Source organism: Leucoraja erinacea, chromosome 17 (assembly GCF_028641065.1).
Source record: "Leucoraja erinacea ecotype New England chromosome 17, Leri_hhj_1, whole genome shotgun sequence".
NCBI lineage: Eukaryota > Metazoa > Chordata > Chondrichthyes > Rajiformes > Rajidae > Leucoraja > Leucoraja erinaceus.
The window spans coordinates 43560002-43581214 of record NC_073393.1 but is presented as its reverse complement, the minus strand read 5'-3'; the positions used below and the strand labels follow the sequence as shown (position 1 = coordinate 43581214).

Genomic DNA, 21213 nt, shown 5'->3' with positions numbered 1-21213 from the left:
TCAGTTCCTGTGGACTGGAGGATAGCTAATGTTATTCCACTTTTCAAGAAAGGAGCAAGAGAGAAAACTGGGAATTACCGACCAATTAGCCTGACTTCGGTGGTGGGAAAGATGCTGGAGTCGATTATTAAAGAGGTAATAATGGGGCATTTGGATTAGTAGTAAAAGGATTAGGCCAAGTCAGCATGGATCTATGAAAGAAAATCATGCTTGACTAATCTTCTGGAATTTTTTGAGGATGTGACAAGTAAAATGGATGAAGGGGAGACAGTGCATGTAGTGTTACTAGACTTTCAGAAAGCCTTTGATAAAGTTCTGCACGGGAGACTGGTGACTAAAATTAGAGCACATGGTATTGGGGGTAGGGTGTTGACGTGGATAGAAAATTGGTTGGCAGACAGGAAACAAAGAGTAGGAGTGAACGGGTCCTTTTCATAATGGCAGGCAGTGGCGAGTGGAGTGCCGCAAGGCTCGGTGTTGTTGCAGCAACTGTTTCCCATATATATTCCCTGCCACAGAGGGCAGTGGTGGCCAAATCACTGGATGGATTTAAAAGATAGTTAGATAGAGCTCTAGGGGCTAGTTGAATCAAGGGATATGGGGAGAAGGCAGGCACGGGTTATTCATTGGGGACAATCAGCCATGATCACAATGAATGGTGGTGCTGGTTCGAAGGGCCGAATGGCTGCCTTCTGCACCTATTTTCTATGTTTCTAAGTCTGTGAATGTCCTTGAGTGGCCCAGCCAGAGCCTGGACTTGAACCCGATCGAATATCTCTGGAGGGACCTGAAAATAGCTGTGCATCGACGCTCTCCTTTCAACCTGAGGATCTGCAGAGAAGAATCGAAGGGCCGAATGGCCTCCTCCTGCACCTATTTTCTATGTTTCTATGGGACGCGGAGAGGGACGCAGAGGCAGGGGAGCTTGCTGCCTTTTGGAGCTGGGGTGTGACAGCCAGGTGGGATCGGGATCACCAGCGAGGAAAAGGCATCACGAGTCCCCGTGTCCCTGCAATCAACGGAGGAATCGCAGGCCTTCAAAGACGGCCTCTCCCAGAGGGAGTAATGGCTGCCAAGGCCACCTTCCCGGCGCACTGCCCCGCGCCTGCGCGACGATAACGGCAACCGCCGCCATGTTCTAGAACCCGAGCCGAAGCACGATCGTACTTGTTCAGCGGTCGGGCTGTGGGCGGGGCTGGGCTAGTGCTAGTCAACATAGCGTCAGGAGGCGACAAAATGACTGAGCTGGGGGGGGGGTGGTTAATGTAACTCGTCAGCTGTTTTAATCTAGTGCCAGTGGGGGGGGGGGGGGGGGGGGGGGGAGGAGGGGAGAAGAGCCATTGTAACGAATTCCAGCTCGTTAGATTTTAAAAAGATGTCAGAATGTAAAGTCGGGAGGGAGGGGTTAACTGGCAATTGATTCTTAAAGGGTTGACGGTGGATATGCAATGGAAGGCATTTAAAGACTGCATGGATGAACTACAACATTTGTTCATCCCAGTTTGGCAAAAGGATAAATCAGGGAAGGTAGTGCATCCGTGGATAACAAGCGAAATCAGGGGTAGTGTCAAAACAAAAGATGAAGCATACAAATTAGCCAGAAAAAGCACCCTACCAGAGGACTGGGAGAAATTCAGAGTACAGCAGAGGGCTTAATTATGAAAGGGAAAATAGATTATGAAAGAAAACTGGCAGGGAACATAAAAACTGACTGCAAAGGTTTTTATAGATATGTGAAGAGAAAAAGATTAGTTAAAACAAATGTAAGTCAATAATTACTTCATTAAAATTTACCCCTATTATTGACAATTTATTTTTAAAGCTTCAACAGTTACTACTTCCAAAATAAATAATTTCACAACAGAAACGCTTTGAATTGTGTAAAAAAAAGTCGTGGTTACCAGAGAACATTGACGAACTGAACATTTGGCAAGTTTGAATTTGCACTACAGGTTGTGCTTTGAAAATATTATGTTATCTTAACATTTATTTTGTTCTTGGATATGCAACACCTCCATTAAGGATAGGATTACCAACTCCACTCTCAGGCAACTGCTACTTGATGGGGCTCTGACACACATTGTTAGATGTACTTCCTAATACAGTAGTGCATGCATCATGTGTACAACATCATGAGAGGAATAGATCGGGTAGATGCACAGTCTGTTGCCCAGATAGGGGAATCAAGGACCAGAGGACATTGGTTCAAGGTGAAGGGGAAAAGATTTAATAGGAATACAAGGGGTAGCTTTTTCACACAAAGGGTGGTGGGTGTATGGAACAAGTTGCCAGAGGAGGTAGTTGAAGCTGGGACTATTCCATCGTTTAAGAAAAAGTTAGACAGGCACATGGATAGGACAGGTTTGGAGGGATATGGCCCAAGCACAGGCAAGTGGGACTGGTGCAGCTGGGACATTGTTGGCTGGTATGGGCAAGTTGGGCCGAAGGGCCTGTTTCCACACCCTATGACTCTATGTATACCTGTGCTTGGTATCGCCTATTGTATAGCTCATCTTGAATTAATTAGTAATCTGTATTAGCCTTAAATAATTATATGACAAATCTAATTTTGACAGCTAGAATGGATTAAAGCAGAGTTCAAACAAGCAATCATTCATAACACAAGGACTTCCGCCCTACATGCAACTTCTGGGACATGGGACTTCTGAACTCAGACACAAATCCAAGGTGCCAATAAGGAAAAGAACCTTGAACATGTATGTAGTACTGGAAAAGCAACGAACAAAATGCTTTGAAGGATAAGCAAAAATATAAGGAGAAAAATGGGTGCATATAAGGAGATAAATTCAAGTTTGACCAGTAGGTAAACATGTCGAAGAAATTAACTTTTTAGTGAGCCAAGAATATCAAGGTAGTTGAACAACCAACCAAGATGGAGATCTTAAGGATAAAGCCATTATTCTGGAATGTGATTTTAGATTATGCTTAGAAGAGCAGATTATTGAAGGACATCTAAAAAACGTTTTTGGAGCAGTAACAAAAATAAAAGGAATTCAATTTCAATCAATGATATCCAGTTCCCAACTTCAAGTCACACTGAAATCTAAAGAGGCTAACAGATACCATTTTGCTCTTTGGACAACCATGAAACCTGCAAGTCAAGATGAATATCAATTCACTCAGATCAAGCAGAATATTATGTGCTCAGTAGGAGGCTTTCAAAAGTAAGATAGCAAGATAATAGCAAGAGCAAGTTGCTGTTAAAGTGAAGGGAAAGGCTGACAAGTTTAGAGAGCCCTAATAGACAGAAAATGTTGGTGCTATGGTCAGGAAGAGGTACATATCAGATTTAGCCAATCAGGATCAAGCTTCCGCGAGTATAAGTGTAGGAGGACATTTAAGAAAACAATCTGGAGGGCAAACAGATGTCATGTAATGGAGCTGGCAGGCAAAGGTAAAGAAAAATCCTAAGAGATTCTTTAACTATATTAAATGTAAAAGGGTGGCTATGAAATGAATAGGTCCCCTTAAAGATCGTTGTCCGTCTTTATGTAGAATCGCAAAAAATTGAGATCATTCTCATCTGTCTTTTCTGAGACCGAGGAATTGAGGTATAGGACTTATGATTACAATAAAGGCATTCAATTCAATCAATTCAATTTAACGATGTCTTAGATCATATACAAATTACCAAAAAGGAGGTATTTGCAGTTTTAAAGTTCAATAAGGTGGATAAATCTCCAGTACCTGACCAAGTACAACATCTGACCTTGTGGGTAGCCAAGGAGGAAATTGGAGAAGCCATTGCAGAGATACTTGCATCATCTATAGCCACAGACAAAGCTCCAGAAAACTGGAGGGAGGTTAATGTTGCACCATTATTTAAAAATGTTGGAAGGGATTATTTGGGACAGGATATATCAGTATTTGGTACGGATTGATTAGGGAAATTCAGCATGCTTTTGTACGTAGGAAATGTCTCACAAATCTGATAACGTTGTTTGACGAGGTCACCATGAAGGTCGATATGGGCAGGGTTGTGGAAGTTGGCAATATGGACTTTAGTAAGACTTTTGACAACATCCTGCAAGGTAGGCTTGTCTGGAAGGTTAGAGTGCATGGAATCCAAGGTGAGCATGCCAACTGTATTCTAAGTTGGCTTGAAGGAGTCAAAGGATAGTAGTTTCCCACTGATCTTTGAGATATTATATGCTTTCTCTTTTGCTTTTATAGTGTCTGTTATTTCCTTTGTCAGCCATAGTCGCCTCATTCTCCCCTTAGAATCTTGCTTCCTCTTCGGGATGAATAGATCCTGCATCTTCCGAATTACTCCCAGAAACTCCTGCCATTGCCACTCCACAATCATTTCTGCTAGGGTCTCCTTCCAATCAACTTCAGCCACCTTCTCCCTCATGCCTATGTAGTTACATTTACTTAACAGTAATTACTATACATCTGATTTCAGCTTCTCCCTTTCAAAATGCAGGTTGAATTCTATCATATTATGATCACTACCTCCTACGGGTTCCCTCACCTTAAGTTCCCTAACAAATCTAGTTCATTACGCAACACCAAATCCTTGTGCCCAAGGGGCTAGGCCACATGCTGCTCTAAAATCTCATTGGCATTCTACAAATTCATTCTCTTAGGATCCAGTACCAACCAGATTTCCCCAGCCTACCTGCATATTGAAATCCTCCATGGCCACCGTTACATTGCCTTTCTTACATACCTTTTCTATCCCAATGTAATTTGTACCATACATCCTGGCTGCTATTCAGAGGCCTATATAACTCCCATTCTTACTTTTGTAGTTTCTACCCACAAGGATTCTACAGCAGGTTCAACATCATTTCTTAGGAATTGGATTCCTTACCAACAGAGTTATCCAACTACCACTCTGCCCACCTGCCTGTCTTTTTGATAAGATGTGTATCCTTGGATATTCAGCTCTTTCAGCCATGACTAATGCCCACAATGTCATACCTGCCAATCTCTAACTGCGCCATAAGCTCATTCACCTTGTTTTGCATACTGTGTGCATTTAGATACACCTTCAATGCTGTATTCACCACCCCTCTTTTCAAATTGATCCTCCTGTTGCCTGACGTTAAACTCTTATCCCTTCTAAACTTTTGTCCTATTTTGTTATTCAGGAAACTTCAGTAACATCTCCTGTGTTCTCCGTCCCTTTAACATTTTCCATACTTTTCCAAGTAGGAGGCTGAGGGATGACTGAGGTTTACAAGATCATGAGGGGGATGGATAAAGAAAGTGAACCCTTTACCCAGTCTTTTTCCCCCAGTTTAGAGGATTCTAAAACTAGAGGGCATAGAGTAAAAGGGGAGATATTAAGGGACACATTTCAGCTGGTTTGAGATTCCAGAGGAAACTATAGAAGTAGATACAATTAAGGCATGTGGAATGATACATGGATAGATACATAGACAAAGATGCAGGAGTAGGTCTTTCTGCCCTTCGAGCCAGCACCGCCATTCAATGTGATCGTGGCTGATCATCCAAAATCAGTACCCCATTCCTGCCTTTTCCCCATACCCCTTGATTCCGATAGCCCTAAGAGCTCTATCTAACTCTCTGCGGCAGAGAATTCCACAAATTCACAACTCTGTTATCCTAAATGGTCTACCCCTTATTCTTAAACTGTGGCTCCTGGTTCTGGACTCCCCCAACAAAGGGAACAGGTTTCCTGTATCTAGCGTGTACAAACCCTTAATAATTGAATATGTTTCTATAAGATCCCCTCTCATCCTTCTAAATTCCAGTGAAAGGTTTAGAGGGCCACAGACCAAATGCAAGCAAATGAAATTAGCCCAACATGCCAACTTGGTCAGTATGGACAAGGTCGGCTGAAGGGCCCGTTTCCATGTTGTGCAATTCTATTACTATGCCTGTGATGCATGTTGGAGCAGTAGGACTTTGAATCATACTCACAATTGAATTCAATATATTTCAAAGAAGATCAGTAGTAAAAAAAAAAGAAAAATTAATACAGAATCAATACTCAAACAGCAATATTAAAGGCAAATAATATCAAGGAAGAAACTTTATAAAACAAAACAAAATATCACTGCAAAAAACCTTAATAAGGACCCAAGTAGAATGCAAAGGCTTTTAATTGTGTAGCCATGGGTAAAAATCCTGAACTTATCATGGGTTCAGGGAGCAGGCTCTCACTGGCTCACCTTGCTGCGTGTAATTATGATGCAGCAGTTCAAAATGGTTAGTTTAAGGGTTAAATTACATATGTTGATTGCATCACTGTTGATTGCATCCTTGTGCAAATTAACTGAATCAAATATATACTCAGATATAACAAGTCAAAATACATGACACAGGGCTACCTTTCATTCATTATCATTGCACCATTATGTCTTTAGCACATTATATATGTCCACCATGGCTCTTTTACCATGTCGTTGATATGGAATCAACCAGATTCTGACAGTTTGAGGATTTATTCATGTCAATATCACAGCTGATTTTTGGTCTTGATGATCCTCTGTCTTGTGGTTCAGTCCTTTCCTTTCAGTCTTGCCTTGTTAATTAATTGACCACTAATTTATAATCGGATCCATGCCAGGCATGTTACAAGACAAGACAAATCATCTGTGGCATGATGCAAGGTCTTGCCGGAATATCCCAGATCCATATGACAAAGTCTTTGTCATCTCAATCTCAGGACATCATCTTTTCAGGATATTTGATGAACGGATCAATATGGCATTTCTCACCGGCTCTCTGATTATCTAGAAACATGTTGGCTACGTTGGCCCTGAATCGGGAAATGTCTTTCGTCACTTAATGTCCATATTCTTTATTAATTAGGGCCCACTGGTATAATTTCTTCTACATCGCATCAGTTAGAAGTTGTTTTTTCAGGTCTTCTGGTTACATGACCGAATTCAACAAGGCATTGGTGCATGGTAGTTAAACTTAGAGACCCCAGCTGTCTCCAACTATTTTTTCAGGGCATTGATTGTCTTTCTCAGATCCTTCTTCTCGAATCAGAAAGGCCTCATCTCTTGGAGTCAGTCGTCTTCCTTTTATGGCCGCATTAGCCTATCCTCTTGGTCACTAGTGATCTGGTTTCGATCCCTCATTTGACAATCCTGGATTGAGAAGCTTTGCTCATCCCAACCAACTTTGAGATCTCTCCCTGTGACTTTCAGCAATGTTGATGCAAGTTTATTTGTTTGCCTCCTTGGAATGATATCAATTTTGTGAATTGCTTCATATATATTTCATGCCAAGTTCTTCTCAAATGATAAAAAAAGTGTGGGGTGGGAGGGGGGGGGAGGGCGGAAGATGCAATTCCGACACAATACTGGTATAAGATTGTTATTTTGGCTTTAATTTATTTTGAATGTTATTGGTTTTGCTTCATGCTTTGCTTGTGTTTTCAGTCACTTGTTAAGTTGCAGACATGTTTGTTTACCATTTCATCCCCTACATTTACATCATTTCCAGACCATTCTCATCTAGGTGTGCTCATACATTCCATCTTCACACTTAATTATTTGATTCTTGCTCATTATTATTCTAGTTTTATTTATCTATCTTCAACTTCTTGTAAATTTATTGGTTCTTTTCATGGATTAGGTTAGTCTATTTCTGTTGGATTTATCCATTCAGTGTTCTGATTTGATGTTGTATAACATTAATTTTTGAAAGATAGGCACAAAATTCTTGTGTATCTCAGCGTATGTACAGAAAATGGACAGATGCCATTTCGGGTTTGGACCCTTTTATCTTTGTGTCTATCTTTGGTACAAATTAGCATCTGCAATTTGTTTTTATTACTTTTTTCTACACAATATTGCATCATCCATCTAATTGAAGGCAAATTTCACAAAAAATAATATCCAGAGATTGAAAAATGGCCAGAAACTTTTTAGAGTGAGTTATAGGGTTTCAGAAAAATATCAGAACAAATGATGGACATAGAAACTCATCATACGAAAAAATAGCAAAATGAGCCCCAGATTCAATTAATTTGCACAAGGATTTCCTTTCATAGAAACATAGAAATTAGGTGCAGGAGTAGGCCATTAGGCCCTTCGAGCCTGCACCACCATTCAATATGATCATGGCTGATCATCCAACTCAGTATCCCGTACCTGCCTTCTCTCCATACCCCCTGATCCCCTTAGCCACAAGGGCCACATCTAACTCCCTCTTAAATATAGCCAATGAACTGGCCTCAACTACCCTCTGTGGCAGAGAGTTCCAGAGATTCACCATCAATCTCAACTCCTCAGTCAAAAATAACACACTCATTAATTAAAATTCAAAGCCCTATAAAATGATTTGTTGCCCAAATTTGGATTTGTCCAAATAAAGTGCAAACATTTAAAGCTAAAAAAATATACATACTATTCTGTAAGCTACATGCAAATACACAGTATATGATGTTTTTCCTACCTGATGAAATCACCGTGGAGCTGCAGGTACAAATCATCACTGTCCTGAGTACACAGCTCTGCTGTTGTAGTTTCAGTGCTGCAGAGTACCAGCTGAAGATCTGGGCCAAATGATGAGGAAGTGGATAGTAGTAACGTGCCAGAGGAAGAGGCGGAAGAAGCATTTGACAATACCATTTCCTTTCCATGAATGTACACACAACCTCTCCTTGCATCTGCTTTGAGCCACTCTCTTTCGCGTAAACCCAAATGACTCTTCTTTCCAAGGCAACTCCTGCTGGCATTGCGCTTCATGTTCCTCTACGAAAGGAAAGATAAATAAATGCTATTAGAACAGATGTGAACAATGAGAAGACACTTGTTTGCTAACACTCAAAGCTCAGATGGACATAAAATAATGTAAAGTAAAACAATCTCTGAAATAAACTAAATTAAAATAATCTCTAATATTTAGGAATAAAATTTGGGGAAGCAAAATTGAGCAGGAAAAAGAAACAATATGGGAGATGGGAGCGCATGATTTTGTTCACATTCTGGTTGTTCTATAAAGAATTTTCAGAGCTTCTCAAATATTACACAATATATTTTTTTGAATACTAAATGTTCGGATTTACAAACCCCACTATATTCACCCTCTGCAGAAGTACAAAGATTTGTTTTTATTGAAACACATTTGCTTCACAAGGTTTTAAATTAAAATTAACAAAATTTACACACAAAGACTTCTCTTATGAAAATTGTTTTGTTTTTTTAAATTACTGGCGAATAGGAAAAACCTTGTAAGGAACCAATAGAATAATCTCGACCTAAAATTCACTGAAGCAAAAATTTACTGGCTGAAACAAGATAGTCTCGAAGAATACCTAGGTGCTTCCAATTAAGAGAAAATATTAAATCAAAATTAAAACATGGCTTATTTAAAAAAAGGAAGAATTATCCAGGCAAAACATCCTATCTTCAGGGCTCGGAGACTGTATACGGAGATATAGTGCTTAACTCTCATCCTTCTAACAAAACTGAATTGTTAATGTTGTGAAGCAGAGAGACATTTTACTACAGCACAATATTTAACAAATCTGTCAATTCTATGGAACTTCAGTCTATAAATTTCCAGAAACATGACAGCATCTCTTTAAGTTACAAATCCTTACCCAAGGCACACTGACCTATATTAATAACCATATAACCATATAACAATTACAGCACAGAAACAGGCCATCTCAGCCCTACAAGTCCGTGCCGAACAATTTTTTTTCCTTTAGTCCCACCTGCCTGCACTCATACCATAACCCTCCATTCCCTTCTCATCCATATGCCTATCCAATTTATTTTTAAATGATACCAATGAACCTGCCTCCACCACTTCCACTGGAAGCTCATTCCACACCGCTACCACTCTCTGAGTAAATAAGTTCCCCCTCATGTTACCCCTAAACGTCTGTCCCTTAATTCTGAAGTCATGTCCTCTTGTTTGAATCTTCCCTATTCTCAAAGGGAAAAGCTTGTCCACATCAACTCTGTCTATCCCTCTCATCATTTTAAAGACCTCTATCAAGTCCCCCCTTAACCTTCTGCGCTCCAGAGAATAAAGACCTAACTTATTCAACCTATCTCTGTAACTTAGTTGTTGAAACCCAGGCAACATTCTAGTAAATCTCCTCTGTACTCTCTCTATTTTGTTGAAATAAATCTAAAGCACATTATATTTTACAAGGACAATAAAGGTGCATTTTGACTGCTCAGCAATTACAAGCAAAATGGGATGTTTCACAGCACCTGTTAATGCATAATGTCATTGACCATTCTCTGCTTATTGCATTTCAATGATCTTATAAGTAACAAGTAATCACATCAGCTATAGACAAGTGCAACTTTCTGGTAACTCCACTGGTCAAATGACAATCAAATGACTTGGACATGAATGTAGATGGGTTGGTGAATAGGTTTGCTGATGACACCAAAATTGGAGTTGCTGAAGTCAGCGAGGAAGACTGAGAAGATACTGCGGGATATAGATCAGTTGTGGTGAAATGGCAGATTGCGCTTAATCTGAGCAAGTGTGAGCTGTTGCATTTTTGGAAGTTGAATGCAAAGGGAAGAGTTAATGGCAAGACCCTTAACAACATTGATGTGTAGTGTAGAGAGATCTTAAATCCCAAGTTCATAGTTCACTGAAGGTGGCAGCACAAGTAGATAAGGACGTAAACAATGCTTGCCTTCATTGTTTAGTTTAGTATAGAGATACAGCTCCTTCGTCCCAGCGATCCCTGTACATTAAAGGGATCGCAGGTGGCGTGCAAGGATTTTGTGAATCCCAAAATCCTGGGGCGCCGTGCGCTATCACGCGTCACTGCCTACGCCGCCTCGCCACGCGCACGTAAAACATGCCATGCGTGCATCGTGACGCGTAAATGATGTCGCTTAAAATACGCCGGTGGGACAGGCCCTTAACACTATCCTACACACACCAGGGACAATTTATACTTATTCCAAGCCAATTAGCATACAAAAGTGTACATCTTTGGAGTGTGGGAGGAAACAGAAGATCTCAGAGAAAGCCCATGGGATCACGGGGAGAACGTACAAACTCCGTATAGGTCGCACCCGTAGTCGGGATCAAACCCGGGTCCCTAGCACTGCAAGTCAGCAACTCTACCACTCTGTGCCACTGTGCCGACCTAGTAGCGGTATTGAGTAAAAGATTCAGGAGGTCATGATGCAACTGAATAAGGCTTCAGTTAGGCTGCATTTGGAGGGTGCAGAGGTGGTTTACCAGAATACTGTCTGGTTTAGCGGGTTTTAGCCACAAGGAGATGTTGGACAAACTTCAATTGTTTTCTCTGGAATGTCAGAGATTAAGGAGAGACTTGATAGAATTATATAAAATTATGAGCGGCATAGTTAGCGGAGACCGTCAGGCACTTTTTTTCCCCTAGGGTGGAAATGTCCGACATTAGAAGGCAGAGCTATAAACGCGAGAGGGGCAAAATTTAAACAGAGATTTGCGGGCAAGTTTTTTTTTTTACTGTGTGTGGCGAGTGCTTGGAAGGTGCTGCCTTTACATGGAGGCATGGAAGTGCAAGGAATAGAGGGATATGGATCACGTATAAGCAGATAAAATCAGATTAACTTGGCATCATGTTCAACACAAAGATAGTGGGCCGAACTGTTGCATGTTCAAATCCCGGTAGTACATTTCAGTTTACACCATCACGTCCAAAATTCCACATATGTCAGAATTAAATAAATATTGTAACACAAGAGGGCGCAATTTGGTTCATGACAACTTCCAGCAGAGCATCACGTCCCAACAAACCCCACCCCCCCCCCCCCCTTCCTTAATCTTCCAGAAGTCCCATTGATTATATTCTACCTCATATGCCATTAACTCAGCTTGCAATCTCAACATGGACACACCCATGGTCAGGAACTAATCCAAGTTGATGTGATGCAGCTGCTCTGTCATTGTGCCGAGAAAAATTATAAACCATTCCCCATTAAGCTGAAAATACAACTTTCAACTAACTTTCTGTGTCATTAGTGCTCTTATCATAATGTAATTCAATTAGTAATGTCAACTTCCAGCAGAGGTGGGGGGGGGGGGGGGGGGGGGGAGATGGTGGGGGTGGGGGGGGGGGGGGGGGGGTGGGGGGGAGGGGAGGGGGCGGGGAGGGCGAGGGAGGGGGGGTCGGGGGTCGGGGGGGGGGGGGACGAGGCACAGGGGGGGGGGGGGGGGGTCGGGGGTCGCAGAGCACTGACCCCGCTCGCAGAACAGAGCACAGCCCCTTTGCTCACTACGCTCCTTCAGCTTTATTCTCGCGGCCGGTGATTGACAGCGGGTGTCGGAATGGGGATCGCCATCCAGTTGAACAACAGACCAATAACTTTTCTAATATTTCACCGATCGGAACAAAACTTAATTGACTTGCAGCAATGGTGACTAAGGTGGCAAAAATTCATAGCACTGTGGGGGATCGTTTTTGCGCAAATTTAATTACAACGCAGACCGGAAGTGGTCAAGATGAGAGTTTTAGTAATAGTATAGATTTTAAGTTACCAATGGACAATACACATTTCCATAACTCTTAAGGTATTCTCAAATGGATTAATTTTAAATAAATAAACGCTTAGATACGCAAATAAAAGGTTAATATTATGGCAAAGTTCTACAGATGGAGAAAATCTGTTTTTTCTTTGTATTTTCAAAAATAAATTTTACTCTGATCCTACTCCTGCAATATTCCCTGACAAACATCTCACTGTACTGGGAGACCAAGTTTCACATAGATTATAGAGTGTCTTTCACCAATTCGATGGTCTTCCAGCAGTACTGGATGCCCAAGTCCAAGTGCGTCCCTGGAAACAGCCCGTAAATCAGAAAATCCGCTTATGGAGCTGTTAGGGATGAACCAAGACAAGGACCCTTATATCCTTCTCCAGACCTTTTTTGCAAATCCTCACTCTGCAAAGAGGTGGGTAACCATCTCCTCTCCAGAGGAGCAATCTCAAGGGCAATGTGCATTAGTAGGGAGACAGAAGGATTTAACTGGGAGGGCTCCTCTCAGTCAGTCAAGCAAAGTCTTGCTTGTTGATGAGTTCTGGTGGTGAGCCATTTCGCCAGACAAACTGGACAGTCTGCTCAGGTAACCGCCCATAAGGATCCAGAGTTCATGTCCTGCAGTTCCTGCAGGATGTTCAGTGCTAACCATTGCCCAATGGACATAATCACAGGTGTTGGTCTGGAAGAACCTTTCTCACAAAGTACGGGTGGTGCAGGTGGTCCAGCTGATTGTGACATTGCGGCATTGGTGCAGGTAACACCGTGTATAGGTATAACCTCAGCAGGTGATGACACTTGGTGCACACATGCTTTGGCTCTACGCACAGACAGGTGCAGCCAAACACGAAGATGGCCATCTGAAATCAAACAGAAAATGCTGGAAATATTCAGCAGGTCAGTCACCATCTGTGGAAAGGAACAGAGTTAAAATTTCAACACAATGATTCTGATCAATGGTAACTTGTTGACTTACATAAGTTTTAATATGTTTGTCACAAAGCGAGAAAATGACATCTGTATTGAATTGAATTGAATTTTATTTTTGTCATTCAGACCTTTCGGTCTGAACGAAATGTAATTGCCTTGCAGTCATACATATAATAAAAATGACAAAAACACACAATAAACACAAATTTAACATCCGCCACAGTGAGTTCACCAGGCACCTCCTCACTGTGATGGAAGGCAAAAGTCTTAAAGTCTGTATAAACTCAAAAAGAAAGCATGAAGAACTGCAACAAAACCTCCTGACTTTCATATTTTGATATTTAATTTTAGAATGTCACAGAGAGATACAAAATGCTGGAGTAACACAGTAGGACAGTCAGCATCTCTGGGTGACGTTTCAGGTTGATACCACTACCATTCCCCTATTCGCTCCATCCCACCCCACAATTTGAATGAATAAGTTTATTGGCCAAGTACACATACAAGGAATTTGCCTTGGTGGTCCACTCGCAAGTAACAACATGACATACAGTAAACCATTAAGAACAAAACATTAAAACATTAAGAATAAAACATTATAATTTAAACATGTGAATTAAATGAAATACCAGAGCAAAAGGAGGCTGCAGACTTTTGATTATTGAGTAAAGCTACTGCTCATGGGGAAAAAAGCTGTTTTTATGTCTCACTGTGGCGGCTTTGACGGCCCGGAGTCGCCTTCCAGAGGGAAGTGATTCAAAGAGTTTGTGGCCAGGGTGAGAGGGGTCAGAGATGATCTTACCCGCTCGCTTCCTGGCCCTTGCAGTGTACAGTTCGTCAATAGGGGGGGGGGGGGGGGGGGGGGGGGGAGGTTGCAGCCAACAACCTTCTCAGCTGATCGAACGATTCGCTGCATCCTCTGGATGCCGTTCTTGATGGTTGAGCCAAACCAGACCATGATGGAGAAGGTGAGGACAGACTCTACGATGGCAGTATAGAATTGGACCATCATTGCAGGGCTCGAAATTAGCGATTGCCCGGGTGCCATTGACCACCCAAAGTGCCGCCGGGCAACCTATATGCCGAGTTATTTTGCCCAGCTTGACACGCAGATACTGGATTATACCGATAGACACAAAAAACTGGAGTAACTCCGTGGGTCAGGCAGCATCTCTGGAGAATAGGAACGTGACGTTTCGTGTCGGCGGTGGCTGTATTGCGGGGCAAAGATACTAGATGCGGGGTGACGAAAGGTCGGAGTGAATGACGGGCCCCAAACAGCGGCAGCAGCGGCTGTGACAGCGGCTCCACTGCCACCTCCTCCTGCACCCCGCCGGGTGGAAGGAGGCATCCCTCTCACTCCCTCCGGCCTCGACGTGCGAGAGGGGTTGTTTTGAAAGCGTCGTTGGCGGATTTGCAAGCAGCGGCCGCAATCGCCCTGCGGAGAGGGAGAGGGAGAGGGAGAGGGAGAGGGAGAGGGAGAGAGGAGAGGGAGAGGGAGAGGGAGAGGGAGAGGGAGAGGGAGAGGGGAGAGGGAGAGGGAGAGGGAGAGGGAGAGGGAGGTCTCCTTCCGACGTCTGAACCAGCTGCACCAAAGATCCTATAGCTATATGATCTTTGGGCTGCTGCACCGCTCGGCCCCGCACCTTCCTGTCGGCTGGTGGAGGAGGGGAGGCGGTGGCACTTTGGCGTTGGACAGGGACGGCCAAGGCAGCGTGGCGATGTTGTCCTAGGAGCATGACTTTCTTCCTCCCCACCTCCTCTGCTCCACCCTCCCCACCCCCTCTTATCCTGGGATGCCTCCTCTCCATCCCACACTGATCCCCATTCCCTCCTCTATTCAGTCCTCACTGACATCCCCTGTGCTCCCCTCCCCATCTACCCCCCCCCCAATCTATTCATCACCCTACCCACCTCGCATTGATTCTCCTGCCACCCCCCCCCCCCCCATCCATCCTACACTGGTCCCCCAATTCATCCTGTACTGACCCCCCTTCCCACCCATCCTGCACTTCTCCCCTCATTCATTCTGCACTTATCCACCCATTCATCCCATACTGACCCACCCTTCATTTACCCTGCACCAATCCCCCCCATCCATCCTGTAGTGATCTCCCCATCCATCTTTTACTGATCCCCCATTCATCCTGTACTGATCCCCTCATTCATCCCGTACTGATCCCCTCATTCATCCTATACTGATCCCCCACTCATCCTATACTGATCCCCTCATTCATCCTGTAATGATCCCCCATTCGTCTTGCACAGACCCTCCGATCCACACTGTCCTGACCCTTCCCCTCCCCCATTCATCCTGTACTGATCCCCCCATTCATCCTGTGCTGATCCCTCCCCCCCCTCATCCATCCTGTACTGATCCCCCCCATTCAAGAAGAATGGGGGGGGGGATCAGTCTGAAGAAGGGTCTTGACCCGAAACGTTGCCTATTTCCTTCGCTCCCTAGATGCTGCCTCACCCGCTGAATTTCCCCAGCATTTTTGTCTACCCCTATTCATCCTGTACTGACCACCCCTCCCCCCATCCACCCCGTACTGATCCCCCGTGCTCTCCCCTCAATTTTACATACTCCAACCAACACGTACTAAATCAGCTGCTTCAATCCATCCATTCCGCACCGATTGCCTTCTCAACCCCCGCCATCTATCCACCCCGCACTGATTCACACATCCCCTGACCCTATTGTGCTTCATGGTCTTCAGAGCGAACATTGACTATGTTTGATAACGGAATGCAATTAAATGTGTTTTAACTCCCAATGTTATTATTTGCTTTGACAGCTTTAAACATATTACCAAAAGAACATTTGCTGCAGTTATGTCCTTTGGCCATCTCTTGTCAGTTAGTGTAATGTTTAAGCTGTCAGATGGGTAAAGTCGGTTTTAACAGGTATTATCATAAAATGGCTTTAGAAATTTCCTTGCAACCTGTATATTTTGTTATGGATAAATTATGTGGGAAGCCAGAGTGTTTCTGTGCCAATAGCAATTACAACCCATGCTATAGGGTGATTTCACTAAAGGTCACTGGAGCGTAGATCCGCAACCACGTGACCAAAAATCTCAAGTGGAGGACATTCTAGAGTTCCGGTACATGTTAGTGGATGGGAAAACACGCACTTTCCCACCCGTTAAAAACGTAGAAAACGGCCAGGTTTTGATCTGCAATTTATTGTGCCAGTCGGGGTGACCGTGAGGCACAGCTACCTAGATTTACAGGGGGAAAAAAAGATAGAAACTAAGGTAAATTAAAGAGGGAGCTGAAGGTGCCAATCCAGCGGAAGTGAACAGCCGACATTTGCCGTGGAGATTTAAAGGTCCAAAATATCGGGAATTATCGCGTTTGCTCGCTGAATTTCATCAAACGCAAGTCAATAATGCCTTACTTAGGAGAGTAGGAGAGTGGAGGGGAGAGGGGGGGGGGGGGGAGAGTGGGGGGGGAGGCTCTCCTAAAGTACTTTGAAAACAGTAATATTCCTCATCTCAGTTATATTTTTTTTAAATACATTAGATAACCTGGCCACTGATGGTTCCTACAAATTTCACAGGTGAAACTGGAACAATGCATAGACGTTTTATGAGAATGTTCCCAGGACTTGAGCCCTAAGTTACAGTGAGAGATTGGGCAATTTAAGGGCCTGTCCCACTTGAGCGTCATTTGCGCGACATCATTTACGCATCACGACGCGTCGTAAGGCGCGCGTGTCGTGTGCGTGGCGTGCATTACGCATGCATGGGGCGTGGTGGCCAAGGCAGTGATGCGCGGCAGCACGCGGCAGCACGCGGCGCCCCAGGATTTTGGGAATCTCAGAATCCTCGCCCGCCACCTGCGTGACGCGCAAATGACGCCCAAGTGGGACAGGCCCTTTAGGACTTTATTCCTTAGAGTGCAAGAGGATAAGGGGTGGTCTTGTAGTGGCATACAAGATATAACTATTATTAGTATTGCACTATATTTGTTTATTTATTGAGTATGTGTGAATGTGTATATATACACACACTGAACTTTTTTTTTCTCCTGTGTGTACTGTGTTTACATGTTCTGTTATGCTGTAGCAAGTAAGAATTTAATTGTCCTTTCTGGGACATATGACAATAAAACACTCTTGACTCGAAGGGAATAAATAGGGTAAATGCAGAGTATTTTACCCAGAGTAAGGGAAACAAGAAGCAGAGGACATAGGTTTAAGGTGAGAGGGGAAAGATTTAATAGGAACCCGAAGGGCAATTTTTTCCACACGGTGGATATGTAGAAAAAGGTGCTAGAGGGAACTATGAGATATAAAAGATATTTGAACAGGTACATGGATAGGAAAGGTTTAGTGATATGGGCCAAATGTAGGCAGATTGAACTATACGGGGTAATCGCTGGCCAGCGCGGACTCGGTGGGCCGAAGAGCCTGTTTCCGCGCTGCATCTCTAAACTATAACCCAACTAAACAAGAGTATATGTGGAATCTTGTCTGGCATTGGGCAAGATGGTCTGAAGGGCCCGTTTCCATGCTGTATGACTCTATAATCATGACATTCGATCACATTACGAGCATGGTGTGAAAGTGCGCAAACAACGGTATTTAGCTTAAATCTATCTTATAAATGCTTATGCAATACGTAAAATACATGAGAATAAAATTAATTTGGAAATATGGTATCCAATGTAAATACAGAGTATATACATTTCCAGTATTCAACCAACTATTAACAGTTCAATTAAATGTAGTGTCACCGTGAATTTTCATTACGTTTTCTGTTCAAAGACCACAAATCCGCTGCATTGCCACAATAGTGTAAACAATTTACACCATAATACATTTTACCTTTAAGACGCGCACTGGCCTCCCTGCAGCCGCCGAGCTGAGGTTGCAGCCAGGCCCGGCCTTCGCTGGCGGACACAGCGGCTCCAGCGGCTCCACCGGCCCGGCAGCCGCACCGTCTGCGACCGGCCACTTGGGCTCCACATCGCCGCCCAGCGCTGCCGACCAGAGCGCTGGCTTTGCCGCCTCCGTGTCCGCTGCTGACGATGACACCTCAGCCATTTGTAGTTAGAGCCGCATCCAAAACAAAATCAAATAGAGCCAAGTGGGCGCGCGGTAGCGAGAGAGAGAGACACTCTGCAGATGCTGGAACCTGGAGCAAAATATCAAACGGCTGGAGGAAGCCAGCATTAGTGGAGAGAAATGAACAAGCGACGTTTCGTGTGGGGACGCTTCTCCGGACTGCAGCAGGAGGGAGGGAGACTGAGGGAGGGAGTGAGGCGGTTAGTGGCCGTGCTCAGTCTGTGCTCGCCGCCATGATGCCGGCGTCACTCGTGCTGGAGAGGCGGCGCGTCGCCTCCGTCCGTCCGCGCCACAGCCTCATCTGCATATGCCTCATGCATTATTCAGCAGCCCCTTGCGTCATTTGCATAGTGACCCTTCTTCAGATTGAGAGTCAGGAGAGAGGGAGACAGAGATAAGGAAGTTTAAGGTGTAAAAAACGAGACGTCAAGGGGATGTGGATCAAGGCAAATGTAGAATAGATCAGTGTTAGCTTGGAGAAGGTGACAACAAAACATACAGAGATAAAATGTAATGGGGACAGTCTGACTGGTCGGAGAACTAGGAAGTGGAAGGGATGGAGAGAGAGGGAAAGCAAGGGTTACTTGAAGATGGAGAAGTCAATATTCATACAGCTGGGGTGTAAACTGCCCAAGCGAAATATGAGGTGCTGTTCCCCCAATTTGAGCTGGATCTCACTCTGACAGTGGAGGAACCCGAGACATTGCGTCATTGAAAAGCTAAAACCCTAATCAGAACTGGAGTGGAATTTGAAATATAATAATTATACAATTTCGCAATAGGCTTGCTGGTATGGGTGTTGTATATGATCAAAGTTGATCCATATGATCTGAAATAACTCGATATGGGAAACATGCTATTTAACAAAATTCAAAAATAGAAGGAATGGTCAGGCAGTTTTACAAAGAGGATGATCACCTCTGCATAATGGCTTTACTATGTACCAAGAGACTGAGAAAACAAATTCTAAGGAGTGAATGAGTAATATTTGTAACTATTTTTCAAGCCCTGCCTTTTCTTTGGCTGTCTCCTGGTTTCAAGCATGACTTACGTCCATAGACCTATGTTCCCTTTTTTACTGTGACTATTCTATGTCATATTATGAGGCACCATAAGTAAAAATAAGATATGCTGGTGACTGATGAGGCCAATGTAGGAATCACAGAGTTTTACACTCATGAGACCAGACATACACATCAGAAAGGCCTTTATTGTTTTATTTGAGTTGTAGAGTAGAAATGTTGCAAGCAATTTGTATACAGCATGGTGAGACTGGAATATTCACCTGGAATATTATGTACAGTTGTCATCTCCCTTTCTAGCACGATTGCAGGAGTGCAAACTGTGAGGTAGACTGTCAAAATAAATTGCGGTATGCTTCAAGTTCGCAAGTTATAGGAGCAGAATAAGGCCATTCAATCATGATTGATCTATCTTTCCTTCTCAACCCAATTCTCCTGCCTTCTCTCCAAAACCCTGACACTCTTTCTAATCAAGAATCTGTCAATCTGCTTATTAAAAATACCCAATGACTTGGCCTCCACAGCCGTCTTTGGCAATTAATTCCACAGATTCACCACCCTCTGACTAAAGGGAGATCGAATGTAAGAGGAAAGTCTACAGTTAATGATTAAAACCTTAACAGCATTAATGTATTGAGAGATTTTGGGGTCCAAGTCCATAGCTTCCTTAAAGTGGCAACACAAGTAAATTAGCAGTTAAAGTGGTAAAGAAGGCTTATGGTATGCTTGCCTTCTTTGGCTAGGGCATTGAGTATAAGATTCAGGAAGTCATGGTACAGCTTTATAGGACTTTAGTTAGGTTGTATTTGTGTGCAGTTCTGTTCATCCCATCATAGGAACGATGTGGACACTTTGAAGAGGGAGCAGAAGAGGTTTACCAAAATGCTTGGATTAGAGGTTATTAGCAATAAAGACAGGTTAGACAGACTTGGATTGTTTTCTCCAGAATGCCAGAGAGACATAATAGAAGTATATAAAACAATGAGGCATAGATATTGTAAATGCAAGAGTATTTTCTTAGAACGGCACAATCGCGCAGCTGGTAGAGCTGCTGCTTTACAGCGCCATACATGAGAGTTTGATACTGACCTGGGGTGCTAACTGTCTGGAGTTTGCATGTTCACCCAGTGATCGTGGGTTTTGTCCGGGTACTCCGGTTTCCTCCCACATTCCAAAGATGTGTGGGTTTGTAGGTTAATTGGTCACCCTACTATGGGAAGGATGTCATTAAACTGGTAAACTGGACGATGTACGAGGATGTTGTCAGGAGCTATAGGGAAGAGGTTGGACAGGTTAGGACTTTCTTTGTTGCAGTGCAGGAGGCCGAGGGCTGATCTCATAGGGGTGTATACATTTGTGAGGGGAATAGATAGGGTGAATGCACAAAGACCTTTACCCAGGATGGGGAAATTAAAAACAAGAGGATATTTGTTTAAGATGAGAAGGGCAAGAAGGGCAAACCTGAGAGGCAACTTTTTCACACGGAGAACCAGTTGCCAGAGGAAGTAGTTGAGACAGGTAATGTAACAGCATTTAAAAGACACTTGCACAGATTCATGGGTAGGAATAGTTAGACAGATATGGGCAAATGGAACTAGCTTAGATGGGGCAACTTGGTCGCTGTGACCTTGGATGGCCAAAGGGCCTGCTTCCATGCTGCATTTCTAAACTCGAGGGCATAACATTAAGTTACAAGGGGAAAATGTTTTACACAGGCTAGTGTTGCCT

At 43.5% G+C, this 21213-nt stretch overlaps 1 protein-coding gene across 1 annotated transcript in view; it reads right to left on the bottom strand.

Moving 5' to 3' along the window:
- LOC129705477 (PH domain leucine-rich repeat-containing protein phosphatase 2-like) overlaps window positions 1–20495 on the bottom strand; it is a 159437-nt gene extending 138942 nt beyond the window's left edge. The window contains exons 1-2 of the mRNA XM_055649067.1: window positions 18224–20495; window positions 8404–8702 (exon numbers count right to left, since the gene is read on the bottom strand). Of these exons, the coding sequence (XP_055505042.1) occupies window positions 8404–8702; window positions 18224–18442 (518 nt within the window). The 5' untranslated portion in view covers window positions 18443–20495. The remainder of the gene's footprint in view (window positions 1–8403; window positions 8703–18223) is intronic.
- Window positions 20496–21213: the final 718 nt, after the last annotated feature.